The following is a 23,673-nucleotide window of genomic DNA, read 5'->3' as shown; positions in this document are numbered from 1 at the left end:
CTTCTGACCTCAGATGATCCACCTGCCTCAGCCTCCCAAAGTGCTGGGATTACAGGTGTGAGCCACCATGCCTGGCCAAGAACTTTCTTTTCTTTTTTTAATTTTTTTTTTTTTTTTGAAACAGTCTCGCTCTGTCGCCCAGGCTGGAATGCAGTGGCGCGATCTCAGCTCACTGCAAGCTCCGCCTCCCCGGGTTCACAGCATTCTCCTGCCTGAGCCTCCCGAGTAGCTCGGACTGCAGGTGCCCGCTGCCATGCCCAGTTAATTTTTTGTAGTTTTAGTAGAGACAAGGTTTCACCGTGTTGGCCAGGATGGTCTCGATCTCCTGACCTTGTGATCCGCCTGCCTCGGCCTCCCAAAGTGCTGGGATTACAGGCGTGAGCCACCACGCCCAGCCCCCAGAACTTTATTTTCTAATGGCCAGGTGTGGTGGCTCACACCTGTAAACCCAGCACTTGGGGAGACTGAGGCAGGAGGATGACTTGAGGCCAGGAATTTGAAGCCAGCCTGGGCAACATAGTGAGACCCCATCTCTAAAAACAAAAAAACTAGCCAGGCATGGTGGTGCACACTGGTAGTCCTAGCTACCCAGGAAGATGAGGCAGAAAAATTCCTTAAGCCCAGGAGTTCAAGGCTGCAGTGAGCTAGGATAGCGCCATTGCACTCCAGCTTGGGAGACAGAGTGAGACTCTGTCCCTAATTAAAAAAAAAAAAAATTAGCCTGGCATGGTGGCATATACCTGGGAGGCTGAGGTGGGAGGATCCGCTTGAGCCCTGGAGTTCGAGGCTGTAGTGAACTATGATCATGCCACTGTACTCCAGCCTGGGTGACAGAGTGAGACCCTGTCTCAAAAAAAAAAGAAAAAGAATTTTATTTTCTAAAACTAATACTTTTGGGTTAGTTTTAGTAGTTTTCTGTACTACCGGAGAGTAGAAATAAATATTGTCAAGTTACTAACTAAGCACATTGACAGTTTAATGAATCATTCCCTACCTAGGCTTAGCAAGAATGTGTCTTAGTGTATAGCCTAGTAGACAATATGTCTTATAAGCTTATATGCACGCCTGACAAGGAAGAGTGACATAGGTAATGAAGTATCTATCTGCCGGGCGCCGTGGCTCATGCCTGTAATCCCAGCACTTTGGGAGGCTGAGGTGGGCGGATCACCTGAGGTCAGGAGTTTGAGACCAGCCTGGCCAACACAATGAAACCCCATCTCTACTGAAAATACAAAAAGTAGCCGGGCGTGGTAGCATGCACCTGTAATCCCAGCTACCCAGGAGGCTGGGGCAGGAGAATCACTTGAACCTGGGAGGTGGAGGTTGCAGTGAGCCAAGATCGCGCCATTGCACTCCAGCCTGGGTGATAGAGCGAGACTCTGTCTCCAAAAAAAAAAAAAAAAAAAAAGTAGTATCTATCTGTGGTTTCTCCAGAGGGAGTTATTTAAAGTACATAAAATGAATATTTGAATCTCAGGACTCAGCTGTCTTTCATAGTCTCTTTTTCAAGTGAGAGAAATTTTAAGGAGTTTGCTTAGAGAGCAGATGTGCGAAGACCTTCAGGTACAAAGTAGTTGACTCACATTGAGGCCATATTGTTACCTACTGAAAAATGCAGTACTTTTCTCACATGCAGGAATCAGATTCTGATCTATAGAGTGTCCTGAGTAACACAGGAATCTAACAACTGTGTCATATGAGGCTGGCATTTCCAGCATAGGTCATCATGCTGAACCTGTTTCCAAAGGAACTGGCTGCATTGACCTATTCTCTTCTTTAGCCTGTGGGAATGAAAAGATCATGGGCAGAAAGCCTCAGTTCAAACTTTGCTTAAATCATTTTCATTTTTTAAGTATTTGCCAGCGGTGTTCCAGGCATCGGGGGAATACATCAGTGAACATGACAGACAAGGTCCCTGCCCTTCTGGTGCTTGCATTTTAATGGAAGAGACTTTAGTGGAAGATTTTAGAGAAATAAGCTGCAATGGTAACTTCTGTGAAGAAAGGAAAGCAAGGCTGTCTGATACCGTGACCAGGAGCCTAGTTTACTTTGGCTGGGCAGTCTCTCTGAAAAGAGGACATTTAAGTTGAGACCTCAGTGATGTTGAGGAGGTAGCCATGAGAAAAATAGCAGGGTCAGGGGAAGGAGGAGGCTAGGAGGGTTCCAAAGGGACAGTTAGTGCAGGTTTCCTGAGACTGGAGCACGCTTGTTTATGTGGGGATATTGTTCGAGTCAGGCGAGCATGGTGTGGAATGAGATCACAGGGTAAGCAAGGGCCAAATCATTTGGATACTCATAGGCTGGGGTGGGGAGTTTGGGTCTGAAAGCAACCCACTGAGCTTTCTATTAACTGGTAACATTGATTTTATTGAGGAATAGATTAATACTTCAGAAAAAAGAATCTGCAGAGCAAGAATATGTACAGGAGTTAGGGGTATATAAGGTTGAGAAAATGAGACACTTCAAGACCAAATGAGCGTTGTGAATTCTAAACCGATGGAGAGTTGTCATTTCAGAATTCTTGCTTGAGGCTTTTTGCTCAAATTGCTGCTCCATTTTTGCCTCCTCGTTGTGTATCTCTCTCACCTTTGTGAGGTATCTGGCATGTGGTAACCAGTATCTTAAGATCTTAAGATGATTCTGAAGATGAGATCGTTTCAAGAAGCTAGAGTCAGCAGGGTGCGGTGGCTCAAGCCTGTAATCCCAGTACTTTGGGAGGCTGAGGCAAGAGAATCGCTTGAGCCCAGGAGTTTGAGACCAACCTGGGCAACATAGGGAGACCTCATCTCTACAAAAAATACAAAAATTAGCTAGGCGTGGTGGCACATGCCTGTGGTCTTAGCCACTTGAGAGGACTACTTGAGCCTGGGAGATTGAGGTTGCAGTGAGCCATCATCTTGCCACTGCACTCCAGCCTGGGTGACATAGTGAGAGCATATCTCAAATAATAATAATAATAATTTTTAAAAATTTAGTGATCCTAGGCCAGGCACGGTGGCTCACGCCTATAATCCCAGCACTTTGAGAGGCCAAGGTGGGAGGATCACTTGAGGTCAGGAGTTCAAGGCCAGTCTGGCCAACATGGTGAAACGCTGTCTCTACTAAAAATACAAAAATTAGCGGGCATGGTGGCTCACACGTGTAATCCCAGCACTTTGGGAGGCTGAGGCAGGAGAATCACTTGAACCCAGAGGCAGAGGTTGCAGTGAGCTGAGATCGCACTACTGCACTCCAGCCTGGGCAACAGATTGAGACTCTGTCTGAAAAAAAAAAAAAAAGAAAAAAACTTAGCCAGGCATGGTGGTTCGCACCTGTAGTCTCAGCTACTTAGAAGGCTGAGGCAGGAGAATCACTTAAACCCAAAAGGCAGAGGCTATAGTGAGCTGAGATCACGCCATTGCACTCCAGCCTGGGTGACAGAGTGAGACTCCGTCTCAAAAATAAATAAATAAATAAAATAAAATAAAATTTAATGATCCTAGAATTTATTTTGAGAGCATTAGAAAACACAGATAAGTATAAAAACCAGTATCAAATCAACTTTACTGATCAAGCTCTGCTTAGGATTCTGTTTCCTCTATTTTCTCTTTTCCATTTTATTTGTTGAACAGGAGAGTCACCAAAAAGTAGAGAGCAATAGAAGGAGGAGGAGAATAGGATTCACATGTATTGAATGTCTTTTATACACCAGGTAGCACTAAGCTCTTAACATATTTTATCTCATCTAATAGATACAACACTATGAGATGGAAATTATTCAGCTGCTGATATAATGGAGATCCCAAGAGATCAGAGTGACTTGCCCAGGGTCACAGACCTGAGTTCAAATTCTGCCTCTGGGTTGCCCATAAGCCTATGCTCTTTGCGTTGTAGCGTATGTTTTATTTAAAATAGCCTTTCCCAATTATCTTCCCAAAATTTAACAGATGTTAGGCACAAAAGGTTCCCTAGACAGATCTCTTTGGGAAATGCTGCGTTAAACACAGTTAGTAAGTTTTCTTACTACAGAATTTCTCAGTGCCTTTAATGTGGACGTACACCTTGTGATCCTCCATGAGAGAGTGTGCTGCATTTCCTAACTTCATTGGACATGGAAACTTTTTCCATCCAACTGGCAGAATCAGAGTTCCGTGGGGCCTACTTTGGGGAAATCCTGCACTGAAACAATAGGAAAATGGGCAAGAGACAGGAAGAGGCATTTTCACCTCGGAGAAAGCTCACATGACTGATAAATATATGAAAAGATCCTCATCTTCATTAGTAATCAGGGAAATGTAAATCAAATCCATGAGACTGGCGAAAATTAAGAAATCTGAAAATACCAAGTGTTGGGGAAAAGATAAATTAATAAGAACACATGTGGCCGGGCACAGTGGCTCATGCCTGTAATGTTAGCACTTTGGGAGGCCAAGCTGGGTGGGTCACTTGAGGTCAGGAGTTCAAGACCAGCTGGGCAACATGGCAAAACCCCATCTCTACAAAAAAATACAAAACTTAGCCAGGTGTGGTGGCTCACACCTATAGTCCCAGCTACCTGGGAGGCTGAGGCAGGAGAATTGCTTGGACCCAGGAGGCGGAGCTTTCACTGAGCCGAGATCATGCCACTGTAGTCCAGCCTGGTGACAGAGTAAGACTCCGTCTAAAAAAAAAAAACAAAAAAAAACACACCACGTACGTTGCTGGTGGGAGTGTAAATTGGTATAACCATTTTGGAAAATAATTTGGCATTGTCTCAAACTGTTGATTGTTCATATGCTCTGTCACTAGCAATTCCAGCCACTCCTAATTACAAGCTTTAGTCAGGAGACATATTCAAACATGTTTATAGTAGCACAGTCCATAATAGCAGAACAGAAAAACAACCCAAGTGAGCCATCAAAGTTGGAATTGGATAAACTGAGATATATTCATGTGGTGAATATATTAAACAGCAGTGAAAATGGGTGAACTACAGTGAAATACAACAATATGGCCAAATCTTAGAAATTTAAAAGTTGATTAAATTAGAAATGGAATTTGGTGACAGGACTTAATTTTGCTTGACTAGATTCCTCTTATTGACAGGGTAAGTGGTGAGGGAGACGGAGCCCACATGAGGGTTTCTTTCCCCATCAGCAGCATCAACTGTTTTGAAACCACATACAGCCAATAATCTCAGCTCCTGCCAATAATCTCAGCTACTTGGGAGGCTGAGGCAGGAGGATCAATTGAGCCCAGGAGTTCGAGGCCACGGTGAGCCAGGAACTCACCACTGCACTTTAGCCTGAGCGGCAGAGAGATAACCCATCTCTTAAAAACAACAGCAACAAAACAACAAACAAACCAGATACACGTGAAATGTCAGCCAACAGGGTGGTAGATTAATCTCACTGGCTTGGGTCTGGATCCTGTGCCATGTACTCACGTTTTGATTTTTGGCAAGTCACGTAATCTCCTTGGCCCTCGTTTTTGTTAGTGAAAAGTGGAGATAAGATCTGTCCCGGCTACTTGACTGAGCTATGGAGGAATCATGTGCAATGTGGAAGTGCTCTGGAAAGTATACCCTGGTCATCTAACAGGTATAGAGCACTGTCATCTTTATGGTTTCTTCTGCAGAGCCACTTCCCAAAGAGTTGTTCAAGCACCGCCTTGTCAGAACACTCTCAGCTCATGCTCTTCTGGGTACTGCTGGGTCAGGAGCCTCTCATACTTTCACAAAGGACTTTTTCTGCCTGGAAGTCAGGTTTATGAGTGCAGCACATGAAACATGAGCTGGCCCAGGTTTCTCCATTTCAGTTAGATGTGCATCTAAAGAAAGAGAATCTAAAAGAAAAGCAGTCACAGTCCCTAAATCATACACATAAATTTAGGTCTGGAAGAAGGAAACAGTCCATTAAGCTGAAAGAAGAGCTGTTGGTCTGCCGTGTGTTTTGCACAAACTCAGACATGGCTGGACACCTTCCTCTAGGACCTTAGAGGCCAGAGTTGTGACACATCCTAAGTGGCTGGACTCCAGCTTCACTCACAGCACACGTGGGCAGGAACGAGGGAGCAGGCCACGTCGGCTGCCTGGACGATGCCTGAGACCTGACAGCTCTGTGCCTTGCCTGCAGCTCAGGGCATCAGGGTTCTCCCACTTCACTTGGAAACGTCAGGCAATGACTGGCCCAGGCTCTTGGTTTGCTAAAGAGGGGGCTACTCCTGGCCACATTTTCCCTAGAGCAAGATTCAGTGTTTGACCTTTTGGGATCTTGTGGTCAGGACCTTAAAAATAGGATCCTAATGCATCAGGAAATTCACGAGAACCCCTACCTCTCCACCTGCTTCTCTTTTCCAAACATGCTTTCATTCTCTAGATATCCCTTCTCCAAGTGAGAATTTCATAGCTTTTAGCAAATGCATTGATTGTTGGAAAGGACAAGCAGATTAACATTTGACGGGAACAGGTCCTTGTCTCCTCATTTGTAGACAACCCTAACACTTGCTCTGATATTAGTGCCGATTACTACACTGAATGTGGTGTTTTGTTTCTCTTCAAATAGTGCTGGCACTGAGTCGGGATTTGTGTGTGTGTGTTTAGATGCCAGTCTCCTCGTGGGTCTGAATTACCTCCTTCACCCCACTCCCATCCCACCCCCAGTTTTCTCTACTAACCTATTTTTCTTTTTCTTTTTTAGACCAATGATGCGAGCTCAGAGTCAATAGCATCCTTCTCTAAACAGGAGGTCATGAGTAGCTTTCTGCCAGAGGGAGGGTGTTACGAGCTGCTCACTGTGATAGGTATGTGCAGGGGCCGTCCTTACTCTCCTGCTCTCTGCTCCAGGGGCTGCTGCAGCTTTCTCAGCAGCCTCAGATGTGTGTACAGCAGAGGCCATCCACTAGTTAGGAGGATTCACGGGCACAGACTTGCTTCTGTGGGTCTTCTCTGTTTTTTTCTGCCAAGTATGGGAAGAGATCAAACTTCCAGGAAAGAAGCTCTTTTGCCATCTTTCCTTTGTGGCTGCATGTTTCTGGTGTCCTGGCCATAGTGAGTCAGAAAGGTTGGCTGAGAAGGAACTGATGAGAGAAAAATCAAGAAATGAGAGCCATGAACATAAAGTTAAATTCTGCTGGGAAAAGGAAAAAAAAAAAAAGTAACAGTAGTGAAAAATTTAACATTAAGTTTCTTTTGAAATCAAGTCCCTTTTTTAAAGGAAAATTTTCTTAAAACCCTTTGTTGTTCTTGTCCTTGCATATGGCATTCCCTTTTTCTTTTAGGCAAAGGATTTGAGGACCTGATGACTGTGAATCTAGCAAGGTACAAACCAACAGGAGAGTATGTGACTGTACGGAGGATTAACCTAGAAGCTTGTTCCAATGAGATGGTAACATTCTTGCAGGTAATAAACCATGAGTGTGTCACATGGAGGGAGGGTGGGCTCTTGGCTCTGATAGGAATTACAAGGAATTACAAAGAAATGAAAGGAGACTAAATGTTCGGAAGTTATAGAAGCTTTCAGTGGAGAATCCTGGCCATTTGGCACTAAGGATTGGGCTGAAATGCTGCTCAGGCTAATTTATATTTCCCTTTTCTTCTCCAAACACTCCCTTCTGGCTTTTTTATTCATTTATTTATTATTTAGAGAGAAGCTAAGTAACTTGCTCATGGCAGAGGCAGGATTCAAACCCAGGCCATCTTGTTCCAGACACAAGGGCCCTGCCCTGCCACCAGTGGCCATCTTCTGGCTCTCAGCCTCCTGTTTGCCTGATGTTCCTTTCTTTTTCTTTTCTTTTTTTTTGAGATGGATTCTCACTCTGTCACCCAGGCTGGAGTGCAGTGGCACGATCTCGGCTCACTGCAACCCCCGCCTCCCAGGTTCAAGCGATTCTCCTGCCTTAGCCTCCCGAGTAGCTGGGACTATAGGCGCACATCACCATGCCCGGCTAACTTTTGTATTTTTAGTAAAGACGGGGTTTCTTCATGTTGGCCAGGCTGGTCTCAAACTCCTGACTTCAGGTGATCCGCCTGCCTTGGTCTCCCAAAGTGCTGTGATTACAAATGTGAGCCACCGCATCTGGCCTCTTTTTTTTTTTTTTTTTTTTTTTTTCTGAGACAGGGTCTCATTTTATTGCCCTGGCTGGAGTACAGTGGCAGGAGCACGGCTCACTGCAGCCTTAACCTCCTGGGCTCAAGTGAGTCTCCTGCCTCAGCCCCCCAAGTAGCTGGGACTATAGGCACACCACACCTGACTAATTTTTGTATTTTTTGTAGAGACAGAGTTTCACCATCTTGCTCAGGCTGGTCTCAAACTCCTGAGCTCAAGCAATCAACTCACCTCAGCCTCCCAAAGTGCTAGGATTACAGGTGTTAGCCACTATGCCCAGTCCTGACATTCCTTTCTATTCGAGAACCAAGTAGCCACTCTCTCGTTAAACTGAGAGAGGGGCCAGGCATGGTAGCTCATGCCTGTAATCCCAACACTTTGAGAGGGCAAGGCAGGCAGATTGCTTGAGCCCAGGAGTTTGAGATTGCACTACCAAACTCCAGCCTGGGTGACAGACTGAGTCCCTGGCTCAAAAAACCAAACCAAAACAAAACAAAACGGAGAGAGACTGTGAGTCTAGTAAGTGCCTGGGAGTTAGACTCTCCTTTCCTGATGCCAGCTTGGATTCAGGGCCTGGGGCAGTTTTCCTTCAGTAGAGTTAGTTGCAGCCCTTCCCCTTACAACTTTTTCTGAATTGGTGGTTACCTGATGGTGCTCTAGGACCTGTTCATCTGTTCATAGTAGTTTGGTGGGTCTGAGGATGGAGCGGAAGCCAGTCTCAGCCGGCCTTCTCCTCCATCAACTATGTTTTCTTTTTCTTTTTTTTTTCTTTATTTGAGACAAGGTCTGGCTCTGTTGCTCAGGCTGGAATGCGGTGGTGCAATCACAGCTCACCACAGCCTCGACTTCTCAGGCACAAGTGATTCTACCACTTAAGCTTCCCGAGTAGCTGGGACTAAAGGCATGCACCACCATGCTCAACTAATTTTTTGTATGTTTCATATAGCTGGGGTTTCGCCATGTTGCCCAGGCTGGTCTCCAACTCTTGGGCTCAAGTGATCTGCCTGCCTCGCCTCCCAAAGTGCTGGGATTACAGGCGTGAGCCACCATGCCTGGCCATGTTTTCTTTTATAATAGAAACATAGTTTTGGGCTGGGCACAGTGGCTCACGCCTGTAATCCCGGCACTTTGGGAGGCCAAAGCAGGCCTAGGCAACATGGCAAAACCCTGTCTCTACAAAAAAATACAAAAAATTAGCTAGGTATGGTGACGTCCACCTGTGGTCGCAGCTACCAGCACGGCTGAGGTGGGAGGATGACTTGAGCCTGGGAAGTTGAGGCTGCAGTGAGACAAGATCACACCACTGCACTCCAGCCTGGGTGACAGAGCAAGACCCTGTCTCAAAAAAATAAAAAAGAAAACATTTTTGGCCAGGTGCAGTGGCTCGGTGGCTCACGCCTATAATCCTAGCGCTTTGGAAGGCTGAGGCAGAAGGATTGCTTGAGCCCAGGAGTTTGAGACCAGCCTGGGCAACACAGTGAGACCTTGTCTCTACAAATAACAACAACAAAATATTTTTTGTTTTCTTATCTTAAAGAGGAATTCTATACGTTGGCCCTCGAAATTGAGATAAGCTTATAACTTCAGAAGTCTTCAGTCAACAGTTTGCCTTCATCATCTCTGAGTCGGTGTGCTGGCACCCTTTGTTGTTGGCAGTTTCCCTATCTGGCAGAGGCAAAGCAGTGCTGGGTCCCTGCAGAGGCAGCAGGGCCTTGTTTTTCCTATGTTGGCAGGCACCTGCTTAGGCTGCTCCCATGACTCTGAGAACACCCAGAAAGTGCCAGGTCCCCCTATTGTCCATGCTGCCATCTTTGTGTTGAGCGGCATCCTTCAGTGCCATTTGGTTCTGACTTCAGCTTCATCATTGCTTCCAGGGCGAGCTGCATGTCTCCAAACTCTTCAACCATCCCAATATCGTGCCATATCGAGCCACTTTTATTGCAGACAATGAGCTGTGGGTTGTCACATCATTCATGGCATACGGTGAGTGGGAAAGGGTTCTTGGTAGAAAGGGGTTATTGGGACTCTGTTGTCAGATTGCCTGTGTTTTCCTCCTCCATTACCTTTCACTGCCTCCATGCAATTATTTTCTCCAGGTTCTGCAAAAGATCTCATCTGTACACACTTCATGGATGGCATGAATGAGCTGGCGATCGCTTACATCCTGCAGGGGGTGCTGAAGGCCCTCGACTACATCCACCACATGGGATATGTACACAGGTGCGTTCTTAGGCCGCCTTTCCCATGATTACAGTGGATAGCAATGCCCCCGAGCCTTCAGGTAAACAGGTGAAGTTTGACTGAAGTTAATGAAGCCAGAGTTTAAAATCAAGGATCCGGATTCTTGCTGAAGATCTCTTTGCTCTGAAAAGAAAAAGGGCCCAGCGTGATGGCTCACGCCTGTAATCACAGTGCTTGGGAGGCCAAGGTGGGTGGATCACAAGGTCAGGAGTTCGAGACCAGCCTGGCCAACATAGTGAAACCCTGTCTCTACTAAAAATACAAAAATTAGCCGGGTGTGGTGGCACATGCTTGTAGTCCCAGTAGCTGGGACTACAAGCTGAGGCAGGAGAATCGCTTGAACCCAGGAGGCGGAGGTTGCAATGACTGGCGATCACAACACTGCACTCCAGCCTGGGTGGCAGAGTGAGACTCTTGCCTGAAAAAAAAAAAAAAGAGAGAGAAGGATCTGGATTCTGACCTTGCCACTGACTTGGGGGATGGTCACTTAGCCTGTTAGTGCTGAAGCCACTGACTTTCTCTTTGCTGAACAGCTTGGTCCTGAGTGTTGTGTGAGAGGAACATCTGATGTGGACCTTTGTACTCCACCCTCTGCCTCCTTTCTGTGCCCCAGAGTCAGTCTTATGCTGAGAGACCAGGGCGAAGACAGATAGCTTAGTGTAGATAGTGTCAGGAAATCAGCTCATAGTAGGGAAAATGGTAAAACTGGACCCCTACCTAACTCCTCATACAGAGGAGGACTCCAGCCGGATTAAAGGCTTCTATGTAAAACGTAAAACTGTAGACTTAAATAGAAGGAAATGTGAGAAAATGTTTTTGTGACCTGAGGCATATAATAATTTCTCAACATTTTAGAAGCACAAAACATAAGACAAAAGATTGATGAATTTGATTAGATCAAGAAGATTTCTATCCAATACAAGATACCATGAAAAAGGTTAAGAAACAAGTGACAGAGCAGATGATATTAGCTTTGTCAACACAGGAGATTAGTAACAGGGAAATCTTGCAAATCAACAAGAAATGGACAGCAAAGCAAGAAAAATGGGCCAAAGATAGGAAGTTTCCAAAAGAGGAAACCCCAAGACAAACCCATCATAGGAAGAGCCACTCAAATCTCGCAATCAGAGAAAAGCAAATGAAAAACAAGATGTCACCTTATACACATGAGAGTGGCAGCGGTTGGGAGGCTGGACGAGTCCCATTGTAGCAAGGACGGGGAGCCTTCTGTCCAGGTGGTGGAAGATGCCCGGTGCTGCCAGTCAGTGTCACGGAACCAGAACCATCAATGCCACTTCTGGATGTACACCCTAAAGAAACCCTCGTGCAGACCCATCAGGGGACATGTTTGGATGTCACCATTCACACGTGTTTTGGTTAGGGGTAGTGTGAGTGTCTGTCCCCAGAAAGATGGATGAGTAAAAGTGTTAGATCTCTTCCCAGAGCCAAGGTGACAATTAGAACCAAAGATGAAAGGTACACAGCTAGCAACACAGATGTGTCTGGAAACTACAGCCCTGAGTGAAAAAGGAAGAATGGGATGGGGAACACAGTACCCCTAGGTACGCTTTAGAAGAGTCCTACAAATAAAAAGTACAGATTAAAAGCATTCGTAGGAGGTAGGGCAAGAGGTGGTCTAGAGCATACAGGAGCACTTAACAGTCCCAGCACTCTGGGAGGCCAAGGTGGGTGGATCACCTGAGGTCAGGAGTTCGAGACCAGCCTGGCCAACATGGCAAAACCCTGTCTCTACTAAACATACAAAAATTAGCCAGGCATGGTGGCAGGTGCCTGTAATCCCAGCTACTCGGGAGGCTGAGGCAGGAGAATCACTTGAACCTGGGAGGTGGAGGCTGCAGTGAGCCGAGATGGTGCCATTGCACTCCAGCCTGGTGACAGAGCTAAATAAGCTTTTAATCTGGTGATATGTAAATGGAGTCATGCTATTTTATGTAGATTTGAAGTTTTTCATTAAAACATAGTTATAGCTGGATGCAGTGGCAGCACTTTGGGAGGCCAAGGGGTGGATCTCTTGAGGTCAGGAGTTCAAGACCAGCCTGGCTAACATGGTGAAACCCTGTCTCTACTAAAAATACAAAAACTGGCTGGATGTGGTGGCATGTGCCTGTAGTCCCAGCTGCTCAGGAGACTGAGGCAGGAGAATTGCTTGAACCTGGGAGGCAGAGGTTGCAGTGAACTGAGATTGTGCCACTGCACTCCAGCCTGAGCCACAGAGTGGGACTCTGTCTCAACAACAACAACAACAACAACAACAAAAAACCTGGTTATAGGCCAGTCACGGTGACTCACACCTGTAATCCCAGCACTTTGGGAGGCCAAAGCAGGTGGATCATTTAAAGCCAGGAGTTCAAGACCGGCATGGCCAACATGGCAAAACCCCATCTCTACTAAAAATATAAAAATTAGCTGGGCAGGCCCAGCGCAGTGGTTCACGCCTGTAATCTTAGCACTTTGGGAGGCCGAGACGGGTGGATCACGAGGTCAGGAGATCGAGACCATCCTGGCTAACACAGTGAAACCCTGTCTCCACTAAAAATACAAAAAAAAAAAAAAAATTAGCCAGGCGTCGTGGTGGGCGCCTGTAGTCCCAGCTACTCGGGAGGCTGAGGCAGGAGAATGGTGTGAACCCGGGAGGCGGAGCTTGCAGTAAGCCGAGATGGCGCCACTACACTCCAGCCTGTGCGACAGAGCAAGACTCCGTCTCAAAAAAAAAGAAAAAAGAAAAAAATTAGCTGGGTGTGGTGGTGCACACCTGTAATCCCAGCTACTTGGATGGCTGAGGCACAGGAATTGCTTGAACCCAGGAGGCAGAGGTTGCAGTGAGCCTAGATTGAGCCACTGCACTCTAGCCTGGTGACAGAGTGAGACTCTATCTCAATAAAAACAAAAACATGGTTATGTGTATGTAAAATACATATATACATGTATAACACATGCACACAGGAGAGAGCTGGCCAGGTGGAGTGTGTGAAGACCAAAAATTTGTAGCAGGAGGGGCTCCTGCTCTCCATGACACCCTCCCCGCTTCCCCAGGAGTGTCAAAGCCAGCCACATCCTGATCTCTGTGGATGGGAAGGTCTACCTGTCTGGTTTGCGCAGCAACCTCAGCATGATAAGCCACGGGCAGCGGCAGCGAGTGGTCCACGATTTTCCCAAGTACAGCATCAAGGTTCTGCCGTGGCTCAGCCCCGAGGTCCTCCAACAGGTCTGTGTGTGGGCCCAGAGGAGCTCCCCTACCCAACTCATGATTCCCAAGGGAGCCTTCAGGCATTGCCTGGAGTCAGGGGCTCTCAACCTCCCAGTGGGGTAAAGGGGTTCCTGGAGGGAGGGAGCCCTCAGCATGGGCAGTGCCTGTCCACTGCAGATGGATGTGGTTCCTCCCAGGGGGTCCTAGCCTCTACTGGATGCTATTTCAGCTCTCTTTAGGGACCCTTGGCACCCTATGACAAGAGTGAGCATTTTGGAAATGTTTGCTGCTCTCTGGATCCCTGTGCTAAGCAGGGGCATGGGGCTGGCACTTCCTGCTCCTTACAGAGCATCACCAAACAGTTGCAGGTGGTAAAATAGCAGTTAGTCTTCAGTAGCACAGGCAAGGAGAGTCATTAGCAGCAGGTCCTGATTTGGGGACAGCCATCCTTTTCCTCTCTTTAGTTCTACCCTTTTTCTAAGAACAAAGACCAAATGGGGCAATCTGTGGCCTTTTTTTTCTGGCTTAGAATCTCCAGGGTTATGATGCCAAGTCTGACATCTACAGTGTGGGAATCACAGCCTGTGAACTGGCCAACGGCCACGTCCCCTTTAAGGATATGCCTGCCACCCAGGTAAGGCTGCTGCCCATCGGTTTCCTTCTTGCCTGCTTGCCTTCCACAGATGTTCGTTGAGTAGCTCTCACACTCAGGACACAGACCAGGAATACTAAGATGAAAGACCCTGTCTTTTCCTTCAAGAAGTCCCACCCAGTGAGGGATGGTGACCTCACTCTTTGTTTACTTCCTGTGGCAAACTTGGTGGTAAGGGAGGCCAGCTTGGGGAGGGGAGCCCGGGAGCAGGGGTGCAAATGGAGGCCCACACGCTACATGTCTATTTAAAACATATACATTAAGCTAACCAGTTTTTATAAATGTATAAAATATGTTCTATCCTCCTACTTGGATAAATATACCTGGAAGGTCAGTTTCTAATTTAGAATTCCCACAGCGCTCAACCGCATTCCAGCCAACACCTTTGGAACCCCCATTCTGTAAGTTCAGCTTCTGTTCATGCCCCTCCAGATGCCTGTCCTCTGGCCACCCCTAGGATCCAAGGGTGCACAGTCAGTGGCACAGTCTACCCTTGGGAAAACAGACCCGGGGAAGAGGCTTATTCAAGCCTCATTAAATCCAGAAAATGGATTTGGGGTCATTTGGGCAAGGATTACCTGGGTCCCAGCTACTTGGAGTGTGGTCTAGAACTGGGAGGGGCAGGATGCAGACTCTAAGTAAGCCACTTCCGGAACCCACAGGCTGTTTGCCCGGTGGTAGGGGCAGCTGGAGGGTGGCCAGAGTACAGCCCCCCAGAGCAGGGGCCCAGGGAGGTCCTGGGAGGAGGCAGCCTTGAGTTGGAAGGCAGACAGCAGTCACCTGTGTGGAGGAGGAACTAGGACACTCTTCTCGGCAGACAGCAGCATGTGCAGAGACCCAGAGTCTAGAAAAAACAGATCTGGAGAACAGCAAGGAGGTGTAAATGGTATAAATGGCCAAGGTGCAGTGCTTCTTGGGGGCTGCCAGGTGACAGGCGCAGAAGGAAGCAAGGGTACATTGTGAAGGGCTTTGATGCCACTTTAGAGCACTGGTTCCTGTCCTAAAGCCTGTGGAGCAGTGCTGAGGATTCTAAGCACAGGAGTGACAGCATAAGCTAGCTCATTTACAAAGACCACCCCGGCAGATGGATTAGATCCAGTAGATCAGTTAGGCGGGTATGGAAGTCTATGTGAGGAATCTAGGAGATCTCAGTAAAATAATTCAGTGACAGAGGATGCTCAGGAAAGAATTAAAAGGCGACTGAGGGGGAACAAGAAGTCCAGGCCTAGAAGCAGCACCATCCACTAGAATTTGCTGCAGCGAAGGAGGGCTTCTGTGGCTGCACTGTCCAGCGTGGGAGCCATGAGACTGTGTGGCTGTCAAGCATTTAGAAGGTGACCAGTGAGACTGGGACTGAATTTTAAACCTCATTTAAATCGAAATAGCCACAAGTGGCTAGTGGCTATCACGTTAGTGCAGCTCTAGAGCAATTTCCAGGTTTCTGGCTTGGACAGCTTATGCGGTCATGAGGACTTCCACGAGGACAGCAGTCCCAGGTGGGGCTGGTTCTATATGTGTTGAGTTGGGGTACTTTGGAACAGCCACCCAGCCTGGCCTCCCCTTGGGCATCTTGCTCCTGTGTGGCCTGCTGCAGCGACAGCTCAGGCTGTGGCACTGCAGGGACTGCCTCTCAGACCTCATCGGATCCACCTGGGCATGGCAGACGGCTGCGCTTCAAAGCAGGTTCATCTGGCTGCTCCTTCCCTCTAGGGTGAGGACTCTATAGTAAAAGGAATTTGATGCCTCGTAGAGGGAGAGAGGAAACCGTGAGCCCTGCTTTCCAGCCATGGCAAAAGCGGGTACTTTTGTGCAACCCCTCTGCTTTCACGTTGGCCTGCCTAGGGCGGAGCTGCCACACCAGTGACCAGCGTTTCTTTGGGAAAATTGGACTTACTCCACTTCCACCTTTTCCACTCTTCAAATGATCACATTTGCATATTGGGAACAGTGTATTTGTGAAGAGACTCTCAGGCCTTCCAGGGACCCCCCCCTACAGCCCAGGTCCTGGTTCTGTCCTCCCCAGATGCTGCTAGAGAAACTGAATGGCACAGTGCCCTGCCTGTTGGATACCAGCACCATCCCCGCTGAGGAGCTGACCATGAGCCCTTCGCGCTCAGTGGCCAACTCTGGCCTGAGTGACAGCCTGACCACCAGCACCCCCCGGCCCTCCAACGGCGACTCGCCTTCCCACCCCTACCACCGAACCTTCTCCCCCCACTTCCACCACTTTGTGGAGCAGTGCCTTCAGCGCAACCCGGATGCCAGGTATTCCTGCTGGCCTTGGCCTGGGCTTCGGGAGAGCAGAGGGTGCTCAAGAGGGTAAGGCCAGGGTGTGAAGGGACGCACCTCTCAAAGGTTCTGCAGGGGAATCTGGAGCTACACACAGGAGGGATCAGCTCCTGGGTGTGTCAGAGGCCAGCCTGGGGAGCTCTGGCCACTGCTTCCCATGAGGAGAGGGAGAGGGGACCTGAGGCTGAGGCATAAGTGGCAGGATTTCGGGAAGCTGGGGGCACGGCAGTGATGCTGCGGTCTCTCCTCCCCTTTCCCTCCAGGCCCAGTGCCAGCACCCTCCTGAACCACTCTTTCTTCAAGCAGGTATCGTAGCCCCTTCGTTCTGGTTCTGGTTCTAGTTCTGGTTCTAACAACTCACGATCCCTTTAGCTTTCTCTCCCCTCCCTTTAAATGAGAGAAACTACCCTGCTTCCGAAGCCCCTGAAAGACACTGCTCCTTCCTCTCATAGAGTTGGCTCCGACAGCCCGTCTGCCACCAGGCCATGGTTCCTTGCCCCATGGTGTCCTGGGACCCAGAGCAACAGGATCTGTCACCCACCTCTCTCTTCTCCCCCAGATCAAGCGACGTGCCTCAGAGGCTTTGCCCGAATTGCTTCGTCCTGTCACCCCCATCACCAATTTTGAGGGCAGCCAGTCTCAGGATCACAGTGGAATCTTTGGCCTGGTAACAAACCTGGAAGAGCTGGAGGTGGACGATTGGGAGTTCTGAGCCTCTGCAAACTGCGCATTCTCCAGCCAGGGACGCAGAGGCCACCCAGTGGCCCTTCCTGAGGGCCGGCCACATTCCCGCCCTCCTGGGCAGATTGGGTAGAAAGGACATTCTTCCAGGAAAGTTGACTGCTGACTGATTGGGAAAGAAAATCCTGGAGAGACACTTCACTGCTCCAAGGCTTTTGAGACACAAGGGAATCTCAACAACCAGGGATCAGGAGGGTCCAAAGCCGACATTCCCAGTCCTGTGAGCTCAGGTGACCTCCTCCGCAGAAGGAAGAGATGCTGCTCTGGCCCTGGGAGCTGAATTCCAAGCCCAGGGTTTGACTCCTTAACCCCGAGGACCGCCACCTCTTCCCAGTGCTTGCGACCAGCCTCATTCTATTTAACTTTGCTCTCAGATCCTATAGGTCAGTGAAAGGGCAAGTAGTAAGCTGCCTGCCTCCCTTCCCTCAGACTTCTCCCTCATAATTCCAGAGAAGGGCATTTCTGTCTTTTTTAAGCACAGACTAAGGCTGGAACAGTCCATCCTTATCCCCTTCTGGCTTGGGCCCTGACACCTAAGTCTTTCCCACGGTTTATGTGTGTGCCTCATTCCTTTCCCACCAAGAATCCATCTTAGCGCCTGTTGCCAGCTGCCCTGGTGCTTTCTCCAAGGGCCATCAGTGTCTTGCCTAGCTTGAGGGCTTAAGTCCTTATGCTGTGTTAGTTTTGTTGTCAGAACAAATTAAAATTTCCAGAGACATTGCTGGAGAATGGCATTGTGTCTACATCAGCTCAGGGGCTACAGGCTGCTTCCTGGTGTGTGTGCTTGCAGGGATGGCCGTGCTGCCCCAGGTGAGAGCCGTCCCACCATCCAAGAGCAAGCCCATGGGTGCTCACGGAAGCTCAGCAGTGACCTCTTTCACTAGATAGACCAGTTTATTTGAAAACCTATAACAGATCTGTTCCTTAACATCTAAAATTTTAAGACTATGAATTTTAGCCTGTGGTCATCAAACCACTTTGGAGCTAAAAAGGTCCAAAGATTGAGATTGAAGCAGAGGATGCTAGCGGCCTTTGGCAGGAAAGGAGGTAGAAGGGTTTGTCTTGCAACCTGACCTGGGTGTCTCCTTACTCTGGGTGCTAGCACCCAAAGAGCAGGAAACCTAAGAACCAGCCCCGCCCATCCCTGCCATCCTGGCTGGCACCAGCGAGTGTAAGCCAGGGGGTGCAAATCTGAGGCTCCCTGCAGTGCTTCCAGGGCACACGGCTTACCCTTCTCCCAGTCCCTCAGGGGGAAGGCTCTCCCCCAGCTCAGGCACCTCAAATGCCCCTCTAACCTGAAGCTGCTCTGAACTATCAGGTGCCCTCGCTTTCCGTTTCCTCCCAAATTTTAACAGCAGTTTAAAGAAGAAAAGTAAGCCTCTATGGGCAGTGAGAGGCTAAGTTGAAGGGAATGACACCGACCCTGGGCTAGGATGGGGCCTGGTGCGAGGGAGTGTGTGTGGGGGGGCTCATTTCCGGCCCTCCTCCCCCTGCTTTAAACCTCAAGTTCCCTTCGCCCCGCCCCGCCCCCCCTTTCCCCCGCCCCCCACAGAGTCTCTCTGTCGCCCAGGCTGGTGTGCACTGGCTTCATCTTGACTCACTGTAGCTTCCACCTCCCGGGTTCAAGCGATTCTTCTGCCTCAGCCTCCCAAGTAGCTAGGATTATAGGCATACACCACCACGCCTGGATAATTTTTGTATTTTTAGTAGAGATGGGATTTCACCATGTGAGCTAGGCTGGTCTCGAACTTCTGACCTCGTGATCCACCTGCCTCTGCCTTCCAAAGTGCTGGGACTACAGGCGTGAGCCACCGCCGAGCCAAGTTCCCTTTTTTTTTTTTTGTTTTTTGTTTTTAACGCTGGTCATCAGTTTCCTTTGCTTCCGGATGCATTCTGCACCTTGCTGTCGGGGCATTCTCAATGCCCATCTGCAGTTCAGTCCACAGGCCCGTCCTGGGCAGGGTGCCGGGGCCTCACCATGCCCAATGGCAGCGAACCCTGCTCCTGGTATCCCTGGGGCTTCCCGTTTCTTGCATCAAACAGCCCCTTTGGAGAATCTGATGACAGGTGTGGAAGCTTTCACGAGAGGCAGCCACTTTAGAGGGTCTGACACTCCCCACTAGAGAGTCGGCCCACAGTGCAGACAAAACACAGATCTTCCTCTAGAGAAAACAGAAGGCTGGAGAGGAGACGCGGAGCTGGTCCGTGGAGCCCGCCAGCCTGGGAAACAGCTGGGCGCTGGGGAAGCTGCAGCCTCCCTGCTCCCCTGCCAGGCGTCGGGCGGGAGCTTTTCTGTTCCCTGACAAGCGCGTGGGCCGCCACTGCTATTCCTGCCACAGTGTGGGAAGGCGCTGGACTCAGGGCTGTGCTTCCCGGAGCTGCTTCTAGCCTGATTTCAGGCCAAGCCACGCGGTCCCTGGTGCCCGGGGAGGCGCCGGCCTCGCCGCCGCTCCAAAGCGAGTGGCCGTCTCTCGCCTGCTGTGCCTCCGGCCTGCTGTGCGGCTGCAGGGAGGGAGCAGCTCTGCGGCCCGAGCTCTGTCACCTCAGCTTTCTGGGCCGCGGCTCCCACGTGAGAAATGAGGTGCGCTTGTTGGAGGGGTGGCCCCCGTTGCTGCCCACAGAATTCCGCCCCAGAAACGCTTGAGGACGTGGAGCCTCGGGGGACGGGTGCTCCGGGAACCACGCATACCGGCCTCCCCAGCCCGTCGCAGGGTTGCAGAGGCGCCGAGGGCTGGTGGGGCCGCCGGGCCCTCGTGCAGGCTCCTCCCCGCAGCCTCGCGGCCGGGCCTGGTGGGGACCGTGTGCCCAGACGCCGCCGCCAGCCTCGTGGGCCGCAAAGGGGCGGGGCGGCCCCTGGCGGCGGGAGGACTCGGCGGCTCGAGGGACCCCGGGCGGGTCTCTGAGGCCCCACAGCTCTGGGCGGGGATGGGGGCGCCGGCGCCTACGCGCGAGGCCATCTGGGGGAAACTGAGGCAGTGAATGGCCCAGGCCCAGCCCGGTTATCCCGGAGTCAGGCTGGGAGCGCCCGGTGTCCCGCGACCGCAGCCGCCGCAGCCTGAACTCGTCCCCTCCCCGTGGGATGCGGAGCGCGGCCCTTCCATCCTGTCCCTGCCACCGTCGCTTCCCCACGCCGGCCGCCGTCGGGATGGGCAGACGGCGCTCCGGTACCCGAGGCCTGCGAGCGCGAGGCCCGCGGGGCGCTGCGGAGCCGGGAGCGCGGAGCCGGGGCGGGGGATAGACAAAGGCGGGGACGGCGGCGAGGGGAAGACAAAGCGCGGAGGGGGGTCGGCGGCGGCGCCGGGGCCCCGGAGGCGGCTCCGGGCGCGGCGGAGCCAATGGGCGGGCGCGGGGCGGGGGCCGGCGGGGGCGGTGCAGCGATAAGGCGGTGGCGGCGGCGGCGGCTCGGGGACCACTGGCAGCGGCAGCAGCTCGCGCCCGCGCCCTCCTCGTACCCGTGCGCCCCCGGAGACCGATCCCGCCCCGCGGCCCAGGCCGGGCCTGGTGAGAGCCGCGGGGGGAGGGGCCGCGTCCGGCTCCGGAACCGGGAGAGGCGCCGAGGGGTGTGGGGTGAGGGCCGCCCGTGGGGTCCCGGCGAGTCGGCGAGCCGCTCTGGCCCGGGGCGCACAGGCTCGAGTCCTCGTTTCAGGGCCGGCCCCCGGCTGGGCGGAGCCGAGACCCGCTGGCTGGGCTCGCGGTGTCGGGGTCTGGGGTCGGGTCCGTGCGCGGCCAGGTCGGGGGCCGAGGGGCGGGGCGGGCGGGGACCGCGGGCGCTGTCCAGGGGCTGCGCAGCCTAGGCCAGGACGCCCTGGCGCGGCGCAGGGCAGCGAGGGCCGGAGTCAGGTCGGGGCAGCGGCTTCTCATAGAGGCCCCGCCGGCCCCGACCTCCCCTCACCCCAAGCGGGGTCCCAGCCCGCGGGGCGCACACGGCGGCTGCGCGGGAGCCCCCGGCCCCTCCGCTCCCGCTAACTTTGTTCTTCCGAGGGACGGTGCCACTCGGGACCCCGGCCCCCGGGGAGCAGGGGTGGGGGAGGTGGGTGAGGGGCGGAAGTGGCAAGACCAAGAGCAACAGGAAATGACTTAGGGAAAGTCCCAACCGCAATCCCCCTAGCCCCTGCCTGTCAACACCCCCCACCCTGCAGGCTGGGGCCGGGCTGGCGGGGCCCTCCCGACTGACTTCCCCTTGCAGAACCCAGCGGGTGCCGCGTCTCCACCCGAGGCTTCCACCTCCAACGAGCCATGTTCCAGGCTGCAGGAGCCGCCCAGGCCACCCCCTCTCATGTAAGTGCCCGGCTGGGTGGGAGGACCCCCCGGACAGGAGCCTGGCCTGGGGTGAAGGGGAGAGGCGCCAGAGTTTGCCGGCCCCCTTTGTGCCCTGCGGCAGGCCCCTGGGCCTTGGGCTGATGGCTGCAGCCCTGGTCCAGGGCCTCCCGGAGCTGCCCCTACCCTGACCGCCCCTCTCCCTCAGGACGCCAAAGGCGGCGGCAGCAGCACGGTGCAGCGCTCCAAGGTAGGGGCCTGGGGCCGGGTGTGCGGGAGGAGGGGTGTGAGGGAGCGGGATGGGCACTGGGGCAGCACCTGGCTGAGCATCCCGCACAGTCCTTTAGCCTGCGGGCCCAGGTGAAGGAGACCTGCGCCGCCTGCCAGAAGACCGTGTACCCCATGGAGCGGCTGGTGGCCGACAAGCTCATTTTCCACAACTCTTGCTTCTGCTGCAAGCACTGTCACACCAAGCTCAGGTGCGCCCCTGCCCTGCCCGCCCCCGCCTCGCCTGCCAACCCAGCCCCGACCTGACCTGACCTGACGCCGTTGTTTGGCTTCTGCAGCCTGGGCAGCTATGCCGCGCTGCACGGGGAGTTCTACTGCAAACCCCACTTCCAGCAGCTGTTTAAGAGCAAAGGCAACTACGACGAGGGGTTTGGCCGCAAGCAGCACAAGGAGCTCTGGGCCCACAAGGAGGTGGACCCCGGCACCAAGACGGCCTGAGGCCTCTGTAACCTTCCACCCCCTCTGCGGAGGGCCTGGAGCCGGCAGGGGGAAGGTGGGAAGGAGGTTGAGCTGGGCTTGCGTGGGGGCCAGGTGGGAAGGAGATGAGGCTTGCTCAGGCGTAGGGGCCCAGAGCAGGGCTCTGCTCCAGGACTCCTTCCTTCTTCCTTCTCCCGCAGCCGGTGAGGGTTTGGGAACCAGGATTGGGGTCTGCCCACCACCCTGCTTCCTGCTTCGTTCAGCCGCCCTCCCCACCTCACCCCAGGACCCCCTGGGAGGCCCCCAAGCCCAGCTTCCCTATCTAGGTGCCTTTTCTCCAGCAAGGAGTCAGCATGCCCCGCTCAGGGTCCCAAGCTCCTTCACTGCCACCGGAGACTGTGTGGCCCCCACATCTCCCCATCTACCTCTACCCTTAACCTGGTTCTGAGCCACGGAGACAGGGAGGAAGGAGCGCGACAGTGCCACCTGTTGGGCCTCATAAATGCCCCTGCAGCCCATGGGGGAGGGGATGGGGAAGCGGAGCCACCCTGCCTCTGCAGGGCAAGGCAGGGCCTGCCCCAGTGGGGCTTGGGACCATCTCGAACCACCAGCGTCGAGAAGCAGAAGCAAAAGCAAAAGCACTCGCCAGGCTGCAGCCTCAGGCACTGGCAGGGGCTGGTGCGGCCCCACTCCCCTCCCCCGCTCCCATTTCTGCCCATCCTGTTGTGACCAACCCCGTTTTAAACATGTTTCAATAGATCCAGATTCTCTATTGTGTGGCCTGCTGGGGGATCTGTCGCAGGAAGGGTGCAGACTCACCATGGGGAGGGCATGGGGGGGACAGGGCCAGCCCCGAGTACCTCAGCCCTGATGGGGACAGGGGGTTAGAAGTGGGTGTCAGTTCCCTGACACACCATTGAGAAATGGGAGGGCTCCTCTTCACAGCGAGGGCTTCATGCTGTCACACCCACAGTGGTTTTGGAACCGAAACTCCACCTCGCCCCTCAGTTCTGCGTTGGTTCAGACCCACCAACTTACCATATGCACCCCATTGTGAAGAGGCCTGAGAGCGGGAGAGCCAGGCTGCCAGTGGGTGATGGCGCCTGTCCTCGATGCACTTCAGTGCCTGGGGTGCAAGCTGCCGTGTTCCCTGGCTGGTTCCAGCTGTCTAGCTCCCTCCCTTCTTCCTAGCCCTTTGACCTGGAAGTTATCGAAGAATGGCAGGAACCAGCAGACCCAGCAAGTGCTGCCCAAGGTTTTAGTGACCCCTGGATTGTCCCCCCTCATCGTTCTCCCTCGCTGCTGTCATCATCCCCTTGCCTTTTCAAGCTCTGGGGAGGTGCAGTCACAGCTACTGTCCCAGGAAATCCAAAGAGAAACTACATCTGCTTCTCTGAAAACCCAGGGACAATGAGGGATGAGTTCACAGCAGAGCAAACCAGGCAAGCTGGGAGAACCTGAGGGCGCCCCGGTGGGACACAGGCAGAAGTCTGGGTTGTCCTGCTCCAGATTCAACT

General features: G+C 52.3%; 2 protein-coding genes and 1 long non-coding RNA gene across 16 annotated transcripts in view; 2 read left to right on the top strand and 1 right to left on the bottom strand.

Moving 5' to 3' along the window:
* Positions 1–17,923, top strand: part of STRADA (STE20 related adaptor alpha) — a 41,581-nt gene extending 23,658 nt beyond the window's left edge. For 4 of the 11 annotated variants that reach the window (XM_054535157.2, XM_054535156.2, XM_054535154.2 and 1 more), the window contains 9 exons: positions 6,657–6,759; positions 7,237–7,358; positions 9,938–10,046; positions 10,160–10,283; positions 13,359–13,530; positions 14,042–14,146; positions 16,188–16,429; positions 16,717–16,759; positions 16,906–17,920. In XM_054535157.2, coding sequence (XP_054391132.1) covers positions 6,657–6,759; positions 7,237–7,358; positions 9,938–10,046; positions 10,160–10,283; positions 13,359–13,530; positions 14,042–14,146; positions 16,188–16,429; positions 16,717–16,759; positions 16,906–17,124 — 1,239 coding nt within the window. In that variant the 3' untranslated portion in view covers positions 17,125–17,920. 11 annotated transcript variants of the gene reach the window in all.
* On the bottom strand, positions 1,518–13,360 carry LOC134760573 (uncharacterized). Its single transcript, XR_010138339.1, has 2 exons — positions 11,462–13,360; positions 1,518–7,035 (listed from the first exon to the last, which is right to left on the bottom strand). It is a non-coding gene; the product is annotated as an uncharacterized LOC134760573 (long non-coding RNA).
* Positions 17,924–20,189: 2,266 nt separating the features above from the next.
* On the top strand, positions 20,190–22,929 carry LIMD2 (LIM domain containing 2). Of its 4 annotated transcripts, none has more exons than XM_024234360.3 (5): positions 20,190–20,358; positions 21,381–21,472; positions 21,660–21,701; positions 21,791–21,930; positions 22,018–22,929. In XM_024234360.3, the coding sequence occupies exons 1-5, from the start codon at positions 20,274–20,276 to the stop codon at positions 22,175–22,177; spliced, it is 519 nt and encodes a 172-aa protein (XP_024090128.1). In that variant the 5' UTR covers positions 20,190–20,273; the 3' UTR covers positions 22,178–22,929. The 4 variants fall into 4 exon arrangements, with proteins under 4 accessions (XP_024090128.1, XP_024090129.1, XP_054393224.1 ...); XM_024234361.3 differs by lacking the exon at positions 20,190–20,358 and adding an exon at positions 20,537–20,695; XM_054537249.2 differs by lacking the exon at positions 20,190–20,358 and adding an exon at positions 20,583–20,761.
* Positions 22,930–23,673: the final 744 nt, after the last annotated feature.

The sequence above is a fragment of the Pongo abelii genome, chromosome 19, assembly GCF_028885655.2.
Source record: "Pongo abelii isolate AG06213 chromosome 19, NHGRI_mPonAbe1-v2.0_pri, whole genome shotgun sequence".
NCBI lineage: Eukaryota > Metazoa > Chordata > Mammalia > Primates > Hominidae > Pongo > Pongo abelii.
This window is presented reverse-complemented; position numbering and strand designations above follow the sequence as displayed.